Here is a 19,258-nt window from a genome sequence, read left to right on the forward strand (position 1 = left end):
TACTGTCAAACATCTAGGGCAGTGGCTGTGCCCTTTCCACCCCCACCAGCAGTGTGAGAGTTTCAGTGGCTCCACGTCTTTGTTGCCCATCACTTCCTATGGCCTGTCTTTCATTTTAGCCTTTCCAGAGGCTGAGCAGCAGTATCTTACTGTGGTTTAAATCTGCCTTTCCCCACTGATCTGGGAAGTGGAGCACCTCTTCCTTAAGTGTATTGGCCACTTGAATATTTGGTCAAGGGTCTCGCCCCTTCCCTATTCATCTTTCCCTGCACTTCGCTCAAGAACCAAGCACGAAGCCTGGGTCTTAGTCCATCCTTAGTTGCCTGCTCCTCTTCTGATTAGCTTTTGGCATTTTGGCCCACACCTTGGCAGCGTGATAAAATGAGGGGGGAAATAGCTGGGCTGAACCTGAGAAGGTCTGGGTCCTGTCTGAGATACTTCCCAACTCTTCAGCTCTCTGGGTGTCTGTTTCCTCACCCAGAAGATAGTTATTAAGGTCACTTCCAGCTCTGTTGCTGGTGGAATATATGCAGCCAGTAAGAACGTGTGGGAAGTGACTTAGGAACCGAATCGAGAGTGGACGCTATTTCCAGATGCAGGACTCCCTCCGGCTCAGCAGCATGTCCCCGCCCCCAAGGCCAGGGATTACTCTTTCTCCTCACACACTTCCCTTCCTACAGGACTCGAGAGCCCCGCAGAACGAGTAGAGCTGTCCTCTTTCATTGTGGCCACGGCCGTTTCCATGCTCAGCCTTCCCCACCCGCTTTGCGCCTTCCCCTCAGTAGAGGTTACCCGACTCCCTCCCTGCTGCAGATCCAAATGTAAGCTGGTTTGACACTGTCTTTGTACTTACCTGAAGGTCTCAGAATCTATTAAAACACAATGACAAGAAAGCTGTTTGCTTCTGGAGTTGACATATCACATGGGTGGCAGCTTGGCTGCAAACTGGTGACCTGCCCACGTTTATCGGTCTAGAATAGGGAGTTGGAACATACAGACTTTTCCCTTTTAAGACCCAGAACGCTGTCATGTTTAGTCACCACTTCCCTCCAGCACTTTGAAGAACCCTTGGCGTGGTTTGATGCCTCTAAGGCTGGAAAGAAACAGGGATGATAGGACTGGCTTGAGGCTGAGGGCACCTGGAGCAATTCCTAAGGAAAAGGCAGAACCTCGCAGCAAGTCCGTAGAATAAGAATAATCACACTTTCTGTTTACAGGAGACTTCCCAGAGCCCTCTCACATCTCTTAGATGTGCTGTCCTCAGTAGCCCATTGGATGGAGGGATCGTTGTCACTTCACAGGGGGGGAAACTGAGGCCCAGGCAAGGCAACTTGTTCACTGAGTGGCAAAGTAGTTCTCCTTGCCATGTGAGCTTTGGGAGGAGGCAACTCTGTCATTTTCTAGCTGGTCCTTGGGTGAGTTACTCAACCCCCCGAGCCTCACTTTCCTCACCTTTAAAATGGGAATAATAATGGTACCCAGGGTTGCTGTGAGGGTGAGCAAATCCATAATCGATGTCAGATGCAGAGCCCAGCCTTTAATCCCTAGTAAGCACTCGGTGACAGTTTGTTGGCTGTGGTGTTGAGTACGAGGACAGCATCAGCACTCAGGCACACATCAGCACACAGAGGGCGCAGGCAGGGAATTTCTGCAGAGAGCTAGCTGCCTGCCTCAGCCTGGGCTCCCGGCACCCAATACTTGACTTGCCTGAATGTCAGACTCACTTTTTTTCCCACAGGAACACAAAATAAGCTCTGAGGCAATTGCGATGCTATGTCTGGTGAAATTTGCACTTTTCAGATACCGGGGATGGAAGCCAAGGCCAGCAGAGGGAGTGATTTAAGGGCGGGGGGTGGGGGGCAGGAAGTATAATGTGTGTTTGACAAGAGATGAAAAGAGCAGAGAGGAGATGACAGCTGCTGGTGGGAGAAGCTGTGGGAAGGAGGCCAGCCGAGCGGCCGCGGTGACAGACAGTGGGATGGAGTGATGTGAGTCCCGGGGGCCGAGGACGGCGGGAAAACTCACAGAGTGTGATGTGACAGAAGAGAGGCTCTGCTGGGGGACCCGTGGAGCCAGGGCTCCATCTGGGCTGGTGGGGGCGAGATCGGCAAATGCGCCCTGTGGTGTCCTTGGTGCCCTGGACGGGAGCAAGAGGAGCCACTTGGAGCAGATTGAAGCTTATTGTATCTGACAGTGCTCACCTCCTGCCCTCCCCTGGCCCTCACAGTGACCCCCCTGATGCCAGCCAGACCAGGCATCGTTACCTCTGTTCTCCTGCTTGCCCGCTCCTCCCTGTCTCTCTTTGATTCATCAGACGGACACATCATTTTTTCCTTACCACAAGCCTCACTGAGCCTGCCCGGGCCACCTCTCAAGATATCAAGGACCCATTTTGCTCTCAGGTCACCTGCTCCATCTCAGGGCAGGTTTATCGTTCACCCTGTGACCTCAGCCCAAATCCTTGGCATCCTCCTCCTCCCTCACCCTCACCCTCACCCTCACTTTGTTGTGTCTGCCTCTTAGATAGCTGTTGGTCCCTGACCTGGCTCCCTGCTCAGCTGCTGCCCTCTCCACCAGGGTGACTGCGGCAGCCCCCAGCTGCCCTCCCACTGGGCTCCGGCCCCACGCTGGTCCATCCTCCACACCTCCTCTGTAGAGAGCATCCCAAATGCGGATGCATCGTTCCTCATCCAAAACCCTGTAATGCCGCCTGCGCACCCCTCCCTGAGGGCACGTCCACCCCAGCCAAGCCTGGGCTTGCAGCTGCCTGACTGTGCTCGAAGGTTCACACCTTATCTTCGGTGCTCTCTCTGCTCAGCATGCTCTTTCGCCTTTCAGGAATCCCGGTTGGTGGCGTCCCTGCTCTAGGAAGACATTTTGCCCCTTCAGGCTGAGTAGGGCGGCTCATCCTACGCACATGCTCACCCCTGACCAGCACCTGTTACCCCGAGTTGCCCGCTTTCCCTCTCCCCTCCTTGAGCAACGCGGGCAGGGACGTGCTGACCTATCTTTGCACCTCCCTCCAGAGCCCGGCACAGTGCCTGGCACTCAGACTCTTCCTCCGTATCAGCTGATGACTGATGGATTCAAAGAGCACCTCACTGGCAAACTATCTACGGAAAGCATCAAGGTTTGCAAGTGCAGGCATGGGAATGAATCCTCAGAACAGAGGGAGAAAATTAAATCACGGGAAATTTAAAACCACCTTCACTCAACAGAAAATTCTCTGTGTTAGCACATAAATCCAGGAACATAATCAGCCAACATTTATTGATCAAACTATTCCCCTGACAGGTGGTAGGCACCTTATATATGTTCTCTCAGTGAAGCCTCACTGCTTTTCTGTGATACTGGGTTTAGAGATGAGGAGAGTGACTGCAGTTAGTGGAGTCACTGGCCCTTGGGAACATCAAGGAGTAGAAACGTGGCCGCTGCCCACAGAGAAGATGGCACAGTCGTGCAGAAAAGGGAGGGAGGCCAGGGAGCCCATGGGAAGCGAGATGGAGGAGCTGACCTGGGCTAAGCGTCACATACCGGTTACACTGAGGCAGCCCTGGAAAGGATGGTGGCTGGACAAGGAGAAGGCGTGTGGAGGTTGTGGTGGAGATGTGACCAAGGAGACATGGACTGGGTTAGGAGGACAGGAAGGCTCGGGCAAGGGAACTGTGGGGCAGGACTGGAGGGTTGACACCATGGCAGAAACCTTGGGATGCGGCCAAGGTTTAGCTTAGGTAACTACCAAAGGTAGGGAGAGTTATGTATGTGAAGAGAGTGTCGGGAAGGTAAATGTGGGAGAGGGGAGAGGAGTGAAATGAGGAGCCGTCAGGAGGCCATTGCAGTCCCTCAGACCAAGAGTGTGGGCCAGGCTCGGACAGATGGAAGTGAGAATAAAAGGAGGGGACAGAGGCAGAATTTGGTGCAGGACTGCCTCTGGGATGGACTGACTATCTAGAAGGAAAGCCTGGGGAGTCTTGGCTTCTTGCCTCCCCAGCTCGGACCTTCCAGAGGGCCCAACGTTGTGAGTCCCCTGGAGAAGAGGAGATGTTAGATGCCTGGCCCTCAGCCAGACCATTCCTGAGCTCAGTGTGTGGGTCTGGCTACAACCATGGAGTTACTAGGCTACAGGCCTTATCTCAGTTGCTTCAGTCTGAGGAACATTTACCTCTTTAGGTAAGAGGAGGGAATGACTCTTCTCTGATCCTGTAGCTGGGAAGTCTGAGAAATATCAGAAAGTAGCTCAGGGAAGATCCAGGGGAGACATCCTTCCTTAGCAGGCGAGGGACAGCCCAGACTTGTGACTTTCCATCTCTCCAGAACTTTCCATCATGCAGACTTCTAGGGCAAAGAGGGAGAGAAAGGTCAATGTGAAATAAAGGTTTGCAAGCTGGTGAGTCGGCTGACCATCCAGGGATGTTCTAATGGAGACTGAACTGGTGTGACGTCGAGGCTCTGCTTCTTGCTGACTGTGACCTCACAGTCTTCTCCACGAGAGAGGGGAACTCAGTACCTACCTCAGAAAACGCACAGATTTAAAGCTCTCGGAAGAATCCCTGAGACATAGCAAGAGCTCGACAAATGTTATCTGTTATTACTATTGTGTAATGTGATTCAGGCAGGGCTAAAATAAGACTTGAAGGAGCCCTAGTCCCAGACACTGAGGAATCTTTTTCAAGGAACACTTCAAAAATAAGCCTTGGCCCACCTCCACACTTCCTGGTCCCAGCTTTTGCCTTTTGAGCACACTCTCCCCTGTGCACACACATGCACACACCACAGGCACACAGCTGCCATCTGGGTGGTGCCTGATACCAACTAACAGGTCCTGGCAGTGTCCTGAGAGAAGCCTCTTGGCAGCTTCCGAGAGCAGCTGATCTCCATGGAGGAAAGGCGCACTTCTCCCTGGTTTCCACCTAACCTCAGTGTTCCACTCACTTCAAAGGGGCTGGTCAACAAAAGACTGAAATTAGTTGTCTGGAAAAACATGGTGGTGCAGAGTGGAGCAATGGTCATTCCTAGGAGGTCAAAATGCAGCCAGAGGCACCTGCATTCTCCAAGTCAGCTGTGTGTTCTGAGCCCAGATTGCATGTGACAGCTTGGGCAGCAGAAATGCATGAGGAGATATATCGAGGCCAGAGATTGGAGATGGAAAACTTATACCAGCTCATTAGCATCAGTAGCACCAGGAACAGAGCACCAGGGGCTGCTGGTTCCAAAGCAAAGCATGAGGATATCCTATCTTCTGGGTTTAGTACCCATGCTATCTGCCGAGGGTGGTCGGCCACAGGCTCGTCATAATTTAGTGAGACAAACCCTTGAACTGAACTTTCAGATGCCAGTTGGTGAATTAGTGCAGATCTGATTCATGGAGTTTGGGGAGAGGGAGATTTTCTTAAAACTTAATTTTACAATTTATAGTGCTTTTAATTCTTTGGAGATTGTGCCTTTTCTAGTGTTTAAACACCCTTTCTTTTATGAAATAAGAATGATGCTAGGTGATGAGATTTTTAAAATATAACCTTTGCTGCAAAAGACAATGCTGCAAGCCTAGTAATGGTCTCTATAACTTTTTAAACTTTTGTTTTACTCTTATGAAAGAATCCAACACCTAGAAACTATTGTCTGACACTAATATTGAAATTGTAAATTGGATTATCTACAGGCTAGGTTCAGTAATGACCTAGAACATCAATGTCCAATAGAAATAGACGTGAGCCACATATGTAATCTAAAATTTTCTGGTAGTTGCATTTTAAAAAGTAAAATTTTTAAAGTGAAGTTAATTTTAATAATATTTAACCCAGTATACCCAAATATTATCATTTTGACATATTGTCAATGTAAGAAAATTACTGATGAGATATCTTACGTTCTTTATCATATGAAGATTTTGAAATCCCGTGTGTATTTTATACTTACAGCATCTCTCCATTCTGATGCATCTCAAATGTTTCAATAGCCACATGTGGTTGGTGGCTATCATATTAGGCAGTGCAGTTCTCAAAGAAAAGTATGTCTGAGCCATAGTCTGGCAGCCCTATCAGGTAGGATTCAGTCTCTCCCATCTCGCATGAGGAAGCATTGTTCAACCCTGGGACTTTGGTAAACAGGAGGAACATCCCAGCCTTTTAAACACAACCGAGTCTTTTTAATGTGACTGAGAATGCATCAGAGCTGTCCCTAGACGCCAGGTAACTGTTCCAGACGTCTCCCAGGTCAGCCTTAGCCCAAGGCTCCCTGCCTTCCCCACAGGGCGCCATATTTAGTTTTGGTGACTTGTTTGGTCTCCTCTGCATGACTGATCTTGGCACCTCACACAGCTTACCAGTCTGCAGCCTCCTTGAGCTGGTGTCACCTGTAACTTGGCAAAGGACATTTTCTCCTCTGGCTTTACCCCATGGAGGCTTCATCTGCTTTCTCCCCAACTCATCCATCCACTCATTATTCCAACAATTATTGTTTGTCTCCTGTGTTGGGCCATTGTGCCAGGTACTGAGGTTATAACTATGAATATCCTTGCCTTCATTGCAGCTCACAATAGAAGAGTCAGAAAAGTAGTTCACAATGCTTGTAATAAACTGCAGTGGTGGAGTGAATGCAGGGTCCTAGGGGGAGCAGATTAGAAATGCCTTGGGGGATCAAGAAATGCTTCCCAGGGGAAGTACCTTCCAAGCCAGAATGAGAAGAGGAGAAAATATTCAGGTCTTAGAAGAGAGGAGAGTGCACTTCAGCTGCATGGGAGGGAGACAGTGCCTGCAGAGGTCCAGAGGGAGAAAGCAGGTGAGACAGCATGTGGCCAGAACTTGGAGGATGTGAAGGGAGAAGTCAGAAATGGTGCCAGGTCACTAAGGATAGTAAGCTGTGATTAGGAGTTTCAACTTTATTTTGTGAGCAACTGGGCAGTGTTGAAACATGTTAAAGATTGGCAATTTGGAAAGATCATTCTAGCTGTGTGCAGAATAGATTGGAAGGGATAAAGTTAGCTAGAAAGTTGCTGCAGTAATCCAGCAAAGACATGATGGGAATACAGAGAAACAGCCAGTTGGAGAGATAAGTAAGAAGGATTGACAGGACTCAGTTTAGTGAGATTGTGTGTCAAGGAGGGAGAGGCAGGATTTGAGAATATCTCTTGGGTTTGGGCACCTGGTAGATGGTGAGCTGGGGAACACAGAAGGGTCAGCAGTCTTGGGCGAGGTGTGGGAGGCAGAGAGTGGATGAAGAGGTCATTCAAGAGAAGATGCTCATCAGATGAAGGTTAGGGGTTGGGTCATCGCAAACAGATGGGAAATTGAAGGACTTCTAAACAAGTAAGATAATCTAAAGAGAAGGAAGACTGAGAAGAGGATGGCTTAGGAGAGAATCGAGGGAAACACCAAAGTTTCAGAGGAAAGAAAGAAAAGGAAAACCAAGAAGAAACAGCTTAAGAAGAGGGTGATTTTACCAAAGCCAGGAGCAAAGAATCAAACATTTAATGAAATGTATGACCCTCAGCATTAGCTACTACAGAGATGTCAAGCAAGATAAAGACTGATCTAGCATCATAGAGAAGTAATAGGGACCTTGGTGGTAGTATTTTGAGGGGAGAGGATGGCACAAGGGGACAGAAAAGCAGAGGTGGCTAGTAGCCCAATGTGGACTGGGGTCTGGGGCCTCTCTAAACAATCTGACATGCCTCCCCCAACCCCGCAAGCCTGAGTGTTTTAAGAAAACAGCAAGTTCAGTAGCCAAGAGCTAGGAGATCTTAGCTTGGCCACTATAATTAGCAGGGTGACCTTGGCAGGTCAGTTCACTCACTCTTCTGGGATCTAGTTTGCACATCTTTAAAAAAGGAAGCAGCTGGCATCAATGTTTTTTAAACCTGTGTCCTACAAAATTCTGTTTGGTAGGATGTTAAGTGGTAGGCTTGAGTCAATGTATATCCTGTAAATATTTGAGTGTCCATTGTATGCAAGGGATTGTCGGGCAGGGTTTGCAGTCAGAGCTTGGTAAGCAAGGGGCTAGTGGAAGTCTCAGAAGTGGAAGAGTCTCATTAACGTGTCAGTGTGTATTGGTGGATCACCAAGATGGTAATCTGGTATTTTTCCAGTATTTCTCATGTGCCAAACCTGTTTAACTCTTGTAGACTTTATTCACAAAGCGTGCACAGATTTCTGGAGATACTTCCAGCAGCTCACAATACGGGGACAGGCTAACCAGATGATCTCTGTGGTCGCTTTCAGTCCAGTATTGCAGCAACCCAGGAGTTTGTATGGAGCCAAAATAGAGGCAAAGCCTGAGGCTTTAGGGGACTCCAGACGACATGGCGCCTTACATCATAGTATCTGCCTTCCCCAGTTAGCTTCCCAGTTTATCAGCAAAGACTTGTTGGGGCATCCTTAAATTGCCAGTAAAATGAGCTTGCAGAGCTGAGTTCTGGGGTCATTATTTTAATATACAGCCTGCAATGAATAATCATAGTGGAAGTACTCTAAAATTGTCAAGATGGAGGTTTTCTTAGAAATCTGATGCTACTGGAAGTAGGTGGCTAAGAAGTCCAAAAGGTCCTCTGAGGAGCAGGAAGTGAATTGCAGATAGACTGAACCAAGAACATGGTGATGGTACAAGTGAATGTATTTTTGGCCTAAATAGACCCACCCCGAGACCAGGTCCTTTGCCAAATGGCCTTGTGTTCAAGGAATGGAGGAACGTCTGTGATGCTATCTAGGTCAACCTTTCTTAACTGCACTTGTGCAAGAGAATCAAGCCTTAAAGCCCTGCGACATGCATTGCATGAAATGAATGAACTTTTCTTGTATGCATGTGGAAGGTCCTAGGTACGCACCACCCATGGGAGAAATAAGAACAACCCCTAAAGATACTCCTAAAGAACTTTCATCTGTATGTAGGGACCAAAGGCTTCCCATACCCAGCAACATCTTGAGGGATGGAGACCACTAGAGCAGGAATGAAGGGTCCGGTGGGAGCTCTGGAGCTCCATGTGGGGGAGTCGTGATGCCTTTGCATAGCTGTTCCACCAAGGACCAGAGAGAATTTACCTGGGACCCTAGGGGAGTGAGAAACCCTGGGGGACTTGTTTTTTCAGGAGCTAAGTGTTCCTGTATTCATTGTCTGTGCTGCTTAACAAATTACCACAAAACTTAGTGGCTTAAAATAATGTTTATCATCTCACAGTTTCTGTGGGTCAGGAATTCAATGGTCCTTTCCTTCAGGGTCTCTCACAGGCAGCGTTCGAGGTGTCCGCTGGGGCTGCAGGCATCTTGGGGTAAGTGTTGGGGAGAAGGCTCTTCCAAGCTCACGGACATGGTTGTTGGCAGGATTCAGTCCCTCCGGGGCTGTTGACCAGAGGCCACACCTAGTTCCTTGCCATGTGGGGCTCCCCGTTGTGGCAGCTTGCTTCAGCAGAGTGTACAAGCCAAAAAGACAGAAGTTGCTATCTTGTGACCTGATCACAGGAGTGACATCTTCTCTCTCTAGCTGCAGTCTGTTCCTTAGAAGCAAGTCACCAGATTCAATCCACACTCAAAGGGATGCGATTCCACAAGGAGGTGGGGACTGGGGGCCATCAGCTACCCACCACCGAGCCCAGCCAAGCTCCTAAGCAGTTCATTCCCTGCCCTGGCCCACTTATCCCCTTCCCAGGATACTAGAATTTAATAACATGCTCAGCAATTCAAAATGTGGCAGTGTAATGAAATAGCAGGTCTCACTGTTAATTTAAGTGTCTATGAGATGCAGGATTTCTATAATATTAAGTAAGGGTGGCTGTTGAGGCAAAATACAGGAGCCGTATATGTTTATGTGGATGAACAAATTAATCTGCATGTGAAATCCCAGTGAAATTGACATGAAATAAAAATTTCATGCCTTACAGTGTATCAGTGTTGCCCATGAAATGAGATTAAAAGGAATTTCTGGTTTTACAGCTGTCATACTTTTTCTACTGCTTGTGTTTTTCTCTCCTGAAGAGTCGAGTTTGAATGGAAAGGCCAGTCACAGATTTGGCATTTTGTAGTTTTCAGTCATCTTCCTTTTCTCCTAAGCTGAGAGTAGGCTTCCTTACGTAGAACTAAACTGGGAATGTATTAGGTGTTCTCAGCTCCAAAAAAGAAATCTGGGCTTCTAAAAACTGGCAGCAAGTTCACGGTCCCTGTCCTGAGGGAAATGACATTCTGGAAAGGTCACTGGTCCAAGAGATTTTCCCCTCACACCTTTCTTCCTCACACACGTTGGCTTTGGGGTGGGTGTTGGTGGCAGTGTAGTCTCAGTGGAACCTCTTCTGTGCTAGCGCGAGGGCACAGTGAGACAGAGATGATGGGAGTGGGGAGGGAGGGAAGCCTGTGCCTCACCCACCTGCACAGAAATCCAGATTGTCACTCCCTTGGGGAAAGTGTTCTCCCAGGAAACCAGCCCCATCCCCCCACCCCCCTTACATCTTACACCTGTTTCCCTCGGCCTTTGTGATTGTAGAGCTCAGACAGATGGTATATGCAGAGAAGATAACCCATGCGTTTTCTCTGCCTGGGTCTGGCCTCTGGAGTGGGTGCTGGACCTGCAGGAATAGGAAGAATGGGCTGCAGCATTCCATCTAGAAACAGAGGTTCACAAACCATGCTTCCTAGCACCTTGTTGAAATCACCCCTGCACCCACCCTTGCAGGCTCCATCTGGGCAGTAAGTGGGAGCCCCTCGTAGGATGTTCCCTTGGCAGCTCAGCCAGCGGTTTCCCTGTCTTCCTGTCGCTACCCAGGAACCGCAGGCAGCCTGTCCCTCCCTTCTGGGCTGGTCGCTGCAACTGCTGGGTTCTAGAGCTCGGTGGAGGCTGCTTCTTGGGGTGTTGTGAGTCACATAGGGATCTACACGGTGTGCAGGGCACAGAGTAGACCTGGCGACAGCTGGCAGCTTACGGATACACTGGTGCTAGGAAAAGTGCTGGCATGGAGAGGTGGTGGCTTGGTGACAAGGATGTGCAGCAGGCCTGGGCTCACTAGCTGCAGTGAGTTACTTATCTCCCTGTGCCTTAGTCTCCTCTTGAGTGAATCCATTAAACAGTGCCCTACCCCCACAGGGTTACTGTGAGTATTAAATATGCGACATGCTCAGTACAGCACCTGGCAGCAGGGATCACTAAGTAGTCATTTAAAAACCTTCCCTGAAGTGGATAGTTTCATCACTGAAGTCACTGCCCAACTCTTGAGTGAGAAAGGGCCTGCCCAGGGTACCACCCCAGGCCTGTTTGATTTCTACTATGTCCTGCTGTGTATTAGCCTGACCTCTCCTTTTACTCTAATTGCCCTCAGTCTCTGCTCGAAGGACACCAGAGCCCCTCCTTCAGGAGTTTGCTTTCCAGATACAGAGCCATTATCATTTCTGGACATACTAGTAATAATAATTACACTCTCCTCTCTGCTTCCAAGTTATCGAGTGTGCCTCTCCATCACTCCCACCGATGTTTATACTCCAGAATGAAATCCTGAATGTTTATCATTTAGGACCACGTCTTTTCTTCTGTAAGGGTGACATGCTGTAGGAGGAGGACCAGGTGTATAGGACGTAGAGGACCTGGGTCGCAGCCCCAGCAGGCACGCCACTGGCCCAGCGGGAGCCCTGTTGCCCAGTGATAAAATGGGGATGATGGTGGTCATCATAGCCCTCTGTTTACGTCCACTGCCAGTTTAATGGACTTGTGCAATAAAATAAAAGGCATGTGCACAGCATTACATTTCTCTGATAACTAACAGCCATCTTCGCTTGGTATGTTTCCAATATGCCCGCGTTGGCACCTGTTCAGGTACAGGGACAGGGCGTGGTGGGCGGCAGAGCAGTGATTGGCTGGTGGAGAGACAGAAATAGATGGAAACGGAAGCTTCCACCTTGTGCCAGGGGTTAGCATCTCAGAAAACCTCTCTGGAAGCATCCTTGGCCAATAAATGACACTGAACACTTGAAAAATTGATGATTAGGAAGCACTGTGGGACCCACCTGAACTTGGGGGAATTAAACCTTAGTTGAAACTTTCTTTTAAAAAAAATATGAAACTACACGTGGAAAATCAACTCAGAGGAGCGTGCATTATTCAGGAGCTGCTGTGGCAGTCAGGACAGCAGCCTGGGGCTGGCATCTGTCTCCACACACAGCGGTGGTCCCCTGCTTCCTCCTGGCTCCACCCCCACCCCCTTCTTTCCTGCTTACCAGCTCTTCTTTCCAGTAAAACCCCTGAATCTTTAATAAATTATCAACCTGCTTTCTCGACTGTCTGCCGGCGCCAGATCTCAGTGTTGGCAGCCTTTTTCATTCCCCGGGTGCCCCTAATAGATCCTACTGTTTGATGACTCTTTTAGATCCTCTCACAGAAAGCCCATAAACAGGCCAAGCCAACTCTCCTCACTGCAGCCAGTGTTAAGATTTTTTCCTGGCCCCATGGCCTTGTTACTGTCAGTGAGCAGGGCTCATCCCTAAGCAGGGCTGTGGTCCCCTGGGCCTTGAAGGGCAGATCTGCCCAGTATCAACCCCTCGGACTCCTGTGCCGTAACCAGGGTGAGTTCACAGCCTGACAGTAGAGACCAATCCCATGTTAGAAGTCGTGGAAACACTCATCTCAGCCACTCACCAGGTATGTGACCTTGAGTGAGATTCTGAGCCTCAGTTCTTCTTATCTGTGGAGTACAGGTTCTCAGAGGCTGTTGTGAGGGTCAGAGGAGACAAGGATGCGTCCGGGCACCGTGAACTGTGAGCTGGGGTCGGAGGAGATACTGCCAAATGCCAGGAGTGGGGATGCCCATGCTTCGGAGCTATGAGGCACTTTCCTGCTGCCGGCCTGCCCTCCCTGGGCCTCTGCACATGGGAGGTGCTTATTGGACTCTGCTCAGCCTCGAGGAAGAGCCCCCTGTCCTTTATCCCCCAGGAGCATGAGGCTGGAGGGGGCAATGCCCAGGAGCATAGCAACCCGGGCTCTAGCTCATGCCTGTTATGCCACCAAGTTCTGCCCAGTTTAGGACATTGGACTGGGTCATCTCCAAGCCCCTTCCTTTTCTGAACTCTGACTTTGTAGTTCTAGTCCAGAAGCACTGAACATTGCCTGGAGGCTGGTCCAGCCACTATATGGTTGTGATAATAATCATTCTCGCCACCATTTACTCATCAGCTATGAAACTCCGGGAGTTTTGCCAGCATTCTCTGCAGTCTTCACAAACAAGCCTGAAAAGGAGGTATTTGTGCTTATTTTACAGGTGACAACATTGAGGCTCAGAAAATGTAAAGGACATGCCCACAGCCAGTTTTCAGCAGATTCGACATCACAGCCCCACTGCCTTTAAAACACTGGTGCTTCACTCTTTGCTCTATTCTCCTCTTGCCTCTCTGGGCCCCTCACCCACCATTGGACAGGGCAGAACCACTCACCAAAGATGCCTTTCCAGCCCATGCAAGATATGGCTCCACCCACTGGGAGGAGGAGTCTGCAGATTTGAACTTGATGTTAAAAACATTGGTAGTTACTATTTGTCAAGCATCTATTATTACCTAGCATGGTAATAATCTAGGGGAGGAATCGACAAGTTCAAAATTATTGTCTCCACTTCCCAGATGAAAAAACTAACTGAGGCTTAGAAAAGTAAATTCGGGTGTCCAGCCACACAGTGGAGCCTCAGCTGCAGAATGGGCTTTGCGATATTTCGTTCAAATCAACCACGCTTATTGGATGTCAGCTACAATCAAGGCTTCTGATAACTGATGCTCTGAGAACTTTAGCAGGAGAGCCTTGGGCCCAGCCGCTGTTTTACAGATGAGCAGACAGCAGCCTGGAGAGGTGGGTGGTTTGCCCACTGTCTCGCAGATGGTCAATGGTATCCAGACACCCAGGCCAGTATTCTGTGAACAGAATATTCACTCGGCACCCAGCCTGAGGGCCCAGAACTGTGCTGTGATGGGGATGCCATACCCCATTTCCATCCATCCGTTCCTACCTCACCCTGTGAGATTCAGCACCTCCTTCTCCATAAAGCCTTCTTCATCAGCACCCCAGGTGGAGGCCCCCCTCCCTCTGCTCTCCCAGCACCACGTGTGTGCACACTGCCGGTCCCTGTGCGGCCATACACCTGCTGTCCAGCTGGATGCTTCTAAGGCAGGAAGAGTGTCCCTGTCCCCAAAAGCTCTCTAAACAGATAACTCCCAGTACCTCCTGCACCAACTTGCCCCCGAATAACTTACCTCACAAAAGCTGGGACTTGGGATGTCGTTCCTTCCCAGGGTGTGGAACAGAAAGCCGTCTCCAGCATGGGGTCCTGCTTGACCCTTGGCACAACCCGGGCAGTGCGACCTTCTCGGTCATTCTGCTCATCCATGTTTTCGCCCCTTCTCTGGTGGAGACAAGGAGGTTCTGCTAAGCTCTCTGCTTTCTCACCTTCCTGTGAAGAGACACATGATTGTCCTTTTGCTCCCTGACATCCACCGCATTCCTTCTGGCGGTGACCGTGCTCACTACTGCCTGCCTCTCTGCCTGGGCCCCTCCAAGCCCCTCCTGCCCCCACGGACCCTGCAGCACACCAATTGATGGATCCCCCTGACCCCAAGTCCACCTTCCCCAGCCACTTGCCTTCCTCCCTCCCCACTGCTCCCAACTTAGACTCAGGTCTGTGTCTGAAGATAAGCAAGTCCAAGGCCTCTTCTCACTGGGGGGCTATTTCAAGACATTTTCTTTACCCTTTTATAATGCTTATTTAATGCACAACATATCACCCCCAAACCTTAGTGGCTTAAAACAGCAGGAACCATGATCATCTTTGTAGTCTGTGTGGGTCAGAATTCGGAGCATCTTGGCTGGGCAGTTTTGTCTTGGAGCCGCTGGAACTGCTGTCATCTGATGGCTTGACTGGAATTGGTGGACTCACTGCCGAAGTGGCTCATTCAGACTGGCTGTGGGCAGGAGGCCGCTGTTCCTCCACACGCCAGAGTCTCCCCACAGCGCTGCTTGAGTGTCCTCATGGCACGGCAGCTGGCTCCCCCCGAGGGGCCGAGGCAGGGCCTACAGTGCTTTTGTGACTTAGCCTTGGAAGTCCCACACTCATTTCCATCGTATTCTATTACTCATACAAGTTTGCCCTGATCCCACGAGGGACAGAAGGATACAAAGCATGAGGACCAGTAGGTGAGAATCTTTGGAAGCCATCTGGTTACAGCACCTTTTAAAACCATAAACAGCTAAGTCGTCAGCTGACCTAGGAATACATTTCCTGAATTTCTTTCTCTCTGTCTCCATGAATGGGGATCTGGTATACTTAATTCTTGTTCTAGGGACATGGAGCTAGACAAAGGTCCTTTCCTCAAGGAACTCATAGTCAACTGGGGGAGATAGTCCATCTTGAGAAGTGCCAGAACAGAGATATGTACAGAATTATGGGAGCACAAAGGACATTACTTACCTGGGGGAGTATGGAACATGTTCCCAGAAGATGGGATATTTGCTCTAGGTCTTGAAGGATGAGTAGGAGTTCAAGTAGAGAAAAGAGAGAGGACACTGCTCCATGCAGAAGTAATAGTGGGAGCAGTGGCAGAGAGTTATGGCAGCAAATGAAGCTGCCATTGTGATAGGGAGTTTGGACTTTCTACCTGAGGGGCCACCAAAGGCTTCCAGCCAGGGGAAGGCCCTGGCAGAGCTGTGTGGTGGACTGGACATGACTGGCGGGGGCACAGAACAGAGGGCAGAGGCAGGAAGGCTGGTGAGGAGGCTGCTTCAGGGACCCCCCAGAGGAGTAAAGACTCTCTGAGCTGGGCCCCCAGGGAGGGTTTACTAGTAGGTGGAGCTGATGTAATGGGGTGAGAAATTATCTGTGTGGGGGCTACACAGGAAGGCCTGAAGGTCATAATGTACCTTCCACTGTCTCTTCCCCTGGGGCCTTTATTCAGTGTTGCTCTTGTAGGAAAGAGTGTTCAGAATTATCAGGGAGGCCAAAGGGACGTCAGGCTCGTTGGCCTAGGACTGAGGTCCTTAAGTGTTTTAGGCCACAGACTTCTTTGAGAATCTACTGAAACTATGAACCATCTTCCCAGAAAAAAAAAAAAAAACCATTTGCATATACAACTTTGCAAATGATTTCAGAGAGCTCACATCCCGCTTATAGTCCATCCTTGGGTGTCCGGGCCCCAGATAAAAAGCCCCAAGCCTGGGAAGAAATTAGAAAATGGAGAGAGGAAATGTCTGACTCTCCAAACATCTGTTATTTACTTCCTCGTTTAATATCCCTGAAAGAGCGAGAAACAGGAGGAAACATTTACCCGGCGATCGCCCCTGGTGTCACCAGCCTCACTTGGTGGGTTTATTTCCATTATTATCGTAATTTCCGAGCTGCGGGCTACAATTTTCACTTGCAGTGAGGTATTAAATTGAAATTACCCCAGATGTAATTGTCATACAAATGATCCTGGACACAGGGAAATGAATGCTTTTTCAAGATGGGGTGTTATTGCGTATGTTGGGTTTTAGGGCTCTGCCTCTTTAAACAGGCTGGATTTCGGTGTGTGTGGCAGGAGGTCAGGGGTCAGCGTGGCGTGGGGTGGGGTGTGGGAGCTGCTGGCCCAGAACAGGAACACGGTGAGGCCTCAGCAGACTGGGCAGCAGAGCCCAAGACTTGGAGGTGGGCTTATGTGGCTACTAGGAAGCACTGTGCAGTAACTCAGGTGGGTGGAAAGTCCCACATTTATGTTCCATACATCAGCTTAATTTGGCTCCGTGCCCAGGTTCCCTCGAGGTGGGGGGAGATTCAGCTCTAATCATTCTCAGAGCATCCTTACCCCTCTTAGGGCCAGGTGAAGCCCTGGGGTCTCACCCAGTGCTATGCAGCTGGGGCGCTCCTCATCACCTGGACACCAGGCATCTGTCCACACAGGGGGTGCTCTTGGTTCCAGCCCTTTAGATCTGCTTTGCCTCTAAAGGCCTTCTTGTTCCATTGCCTTTCCTCCCCAAGATGCACGCTGCTTGTATACTGCAAGGACCTCCCCCCGACCAGCATCATCATCACCTTCCACAACGAGGCCCGCTCCACCCTGCTCAGAACCATCCGCAGGTAAGAGCCTTCCCGTCTGTCAGCCCTCAGCACTTAGCCAGGGTGTGCCTGCTCACCCGGGGACCCGTTCAGGCATCTCTAAGTATCTGCTAGGCCCCGTTTGGCACACTCCACGTACATCCACTGGTAGTCACTCCTCACACTTCTATGAGGGTGGCTATTATCCCATTTCTTAGAAGGGAAGACAGAGGCCTGGAGCATTAGATGACTTGTAGAAGGTCACTGAGAGTCACAGAATGCTTGGTCCCAGAGTGCTTGCCCTTAACCACTGCTCTAGGACATTATTTCTCATTTTCACAGCTGACGAGGAAGCTGGGTCCCCTTGTGGCTGAGTACATACTCCGCCGCAGCATCAGGCTGGGAGTAGTACTGGGGTCTGCCTCTCCACCGCCTCCCACACACCCAGGGGCCATGGTGCAAATCAGAGCAGCCTAAAGGTGATGGCTAACGTTTGCTTTTTCTGCCATCACCTTGTGTTCCAGCCCTGTGCCCCCTCGGGCCTCTCTGCCCACCCTCTGCTCCTAGTCTGGGCCATGCCTTTGCTCTGATAGACATATCCTTGCTGTGTGTGGCCTTGGACCTGCAGGGAGTTTTCCATATGCAGAAGTCCCAGTCCAGCCCTCAGCAGACCTCCCTTACAACACAGATGGGGCCCTGGAGACTTGGCCCGGAAAGCCTCACCCTCGTTCTCAGAAGACCCTGGTTGTTTCAGCTCCCCATCCCCATGCTGTGCCCCTTCCTCTCCTCTGGAGCCCTCTCCCCCCAACATCACCTGGCCTGCCCCTCCTCACTCAGTCGCCAGCAGCACTGGCATCTTAGGTGGTGGTCACAGCAGCCTCTGGTCACTAAGTCCCCTGGTGTGTAGACACGCCTTGGCTCATGCTCTCAGCTGGGGAGGTGAGTGGCCACTGCTGTGCCCCCTTTGCAGCTGAGGAAACTGAGACCTGAAGATGCAAAATTAAGGCCCCGAGTCACTCAGTTAACACTGGTGAAGCGGGGTTCTGACCCTTGCTCTTTGATCTCAGAGTTCTTCTCAGCAACCTGAATAGGCAAGGCCAGTCCAGTGGTGGCCTTCAGCACCCCTGGGGAAGGGGTTGGAACCAGGATGCACCCAGCCACGCCTCCAGCAGAGCGAGGGGCTGGCCCTGGGGTGAGGGGCTGGCCCTGGGGTAAAGTGCCCGAGGTACCTCCACCCACCTGGGACACATAGCCCATTGGAGACCATCTGGATCTGCTAGCACATCCTGATCAGATGGTCCCCTGATCCCACAGAGAAGGAGGTAAGATTAAACATGGACCAAAGAGAGTACAACCTAGCATAGCAAAATCTCTTGTCGTTTCCATCAATAAGCCACACCTTCCCCTCTCCCTCTCGCATGGGCATGGCTGTGGGCAGGCGGGACTGTCCAGGGATGGGAGGACATCAGCAATAGGCCCGCCCTGACAGTGGGCACCACGTCTTCGGTGCCATCTGTCACTCATGAAGAATGTCCTTCACAGTGTCTTCACTGTGTCTCTTAGAAATGCCTTCACAGTGTCTCTTAGAAATGCAGAGAAGGCCCAGCCAAGACACATGATCTTCAGCCTGGCGTTTCCTGCATCCACGGGGGCAAATGGTGAATGGAGGCCAAAGCCACGGAGCTGGGAAGGGCAGGAGCCAGGACTCGGGTCTCTGACTTCCTCGGTGGGAATGGGAGACAGCTCAGCGTGCAGCCCCAGCCTCTGTCCACTGAGGCCCTGGTGCCCTGCCCTCTGGAAGGGGCCTGAGGGCCCATCAACACCACCCTTTTCAGAAGGCCCCACGAAGTACCAGACTATACTCCAGACTCTGCTGGGCCCTTTGCTGAGAGATCCCTGATCTCTTTCCTGCCTCTCTGAACCACGCCCCGCAGCCTAGACCCGAGTGTGACACACAAAAACAACAGAATGGGGGCCCAGGAGCCAGGTGTGACCAGACCAGTGTTAGCATCATTAGCAGGTAGGATGGAAGTGAATTTCAAGGGGGAGACAAGGAAGCTTACTTCCAGGAACTTCCATGGCCAGGTGTCACTTGCCTTGGGAATTCGTACCTTCCGTCCACGCCCTATGCTGTCACACAAATAAACCACTAGCCACTGAGAAAGAATTGAATGAGAGCACTTCCTGTCTGCCTTTTGTCATCGATGAAAGACTCTTTCTAAGGTGTCTTTCATCTTTAACTTTCTA

General features: G+C 50.4%; 1 protein-coding gene across 2 annotated transcripts in view; it reads left to right on the forward strand.

The window, feature by feature from the left end:
* GALNT14 (polypeptide N-acetylgalactosaminyltransferase 14) overlaps positions 1–19,258 on the forward strand; it is a 191,880-nt gene that overhangs the window by 130,146 nt on the left and 42,476 nt on the right. For both annotated transcript variants that reach the window (XM_010987767.3, XM_010987766.3), the window contains exon 3: positions 16,955–17,053. In XM_010987767.3, coding sequence (XP_010986069.1) covers positions 16,955–17,053 — 99 coding nt within the window. The remainder of the gene's footprint in view (positions 1–16,954; positions 17,054–19,258) is intronic.

This window comes from Camelus dromedarius, chromosome 15, assembly GCF_036321535.1.
Source record: "Camelus dromedarius isolate mCamDro1 chromosome 15, mCamDro1.pat, whole genome shotgun sequence".
Taxonomy (NCBI): domain Eukaryota; kingdom Metazoa; phylum Chordata; class Mammalia; order Artiodactyla; family Camelidae; genus Camelus; species Camelus dromedarius.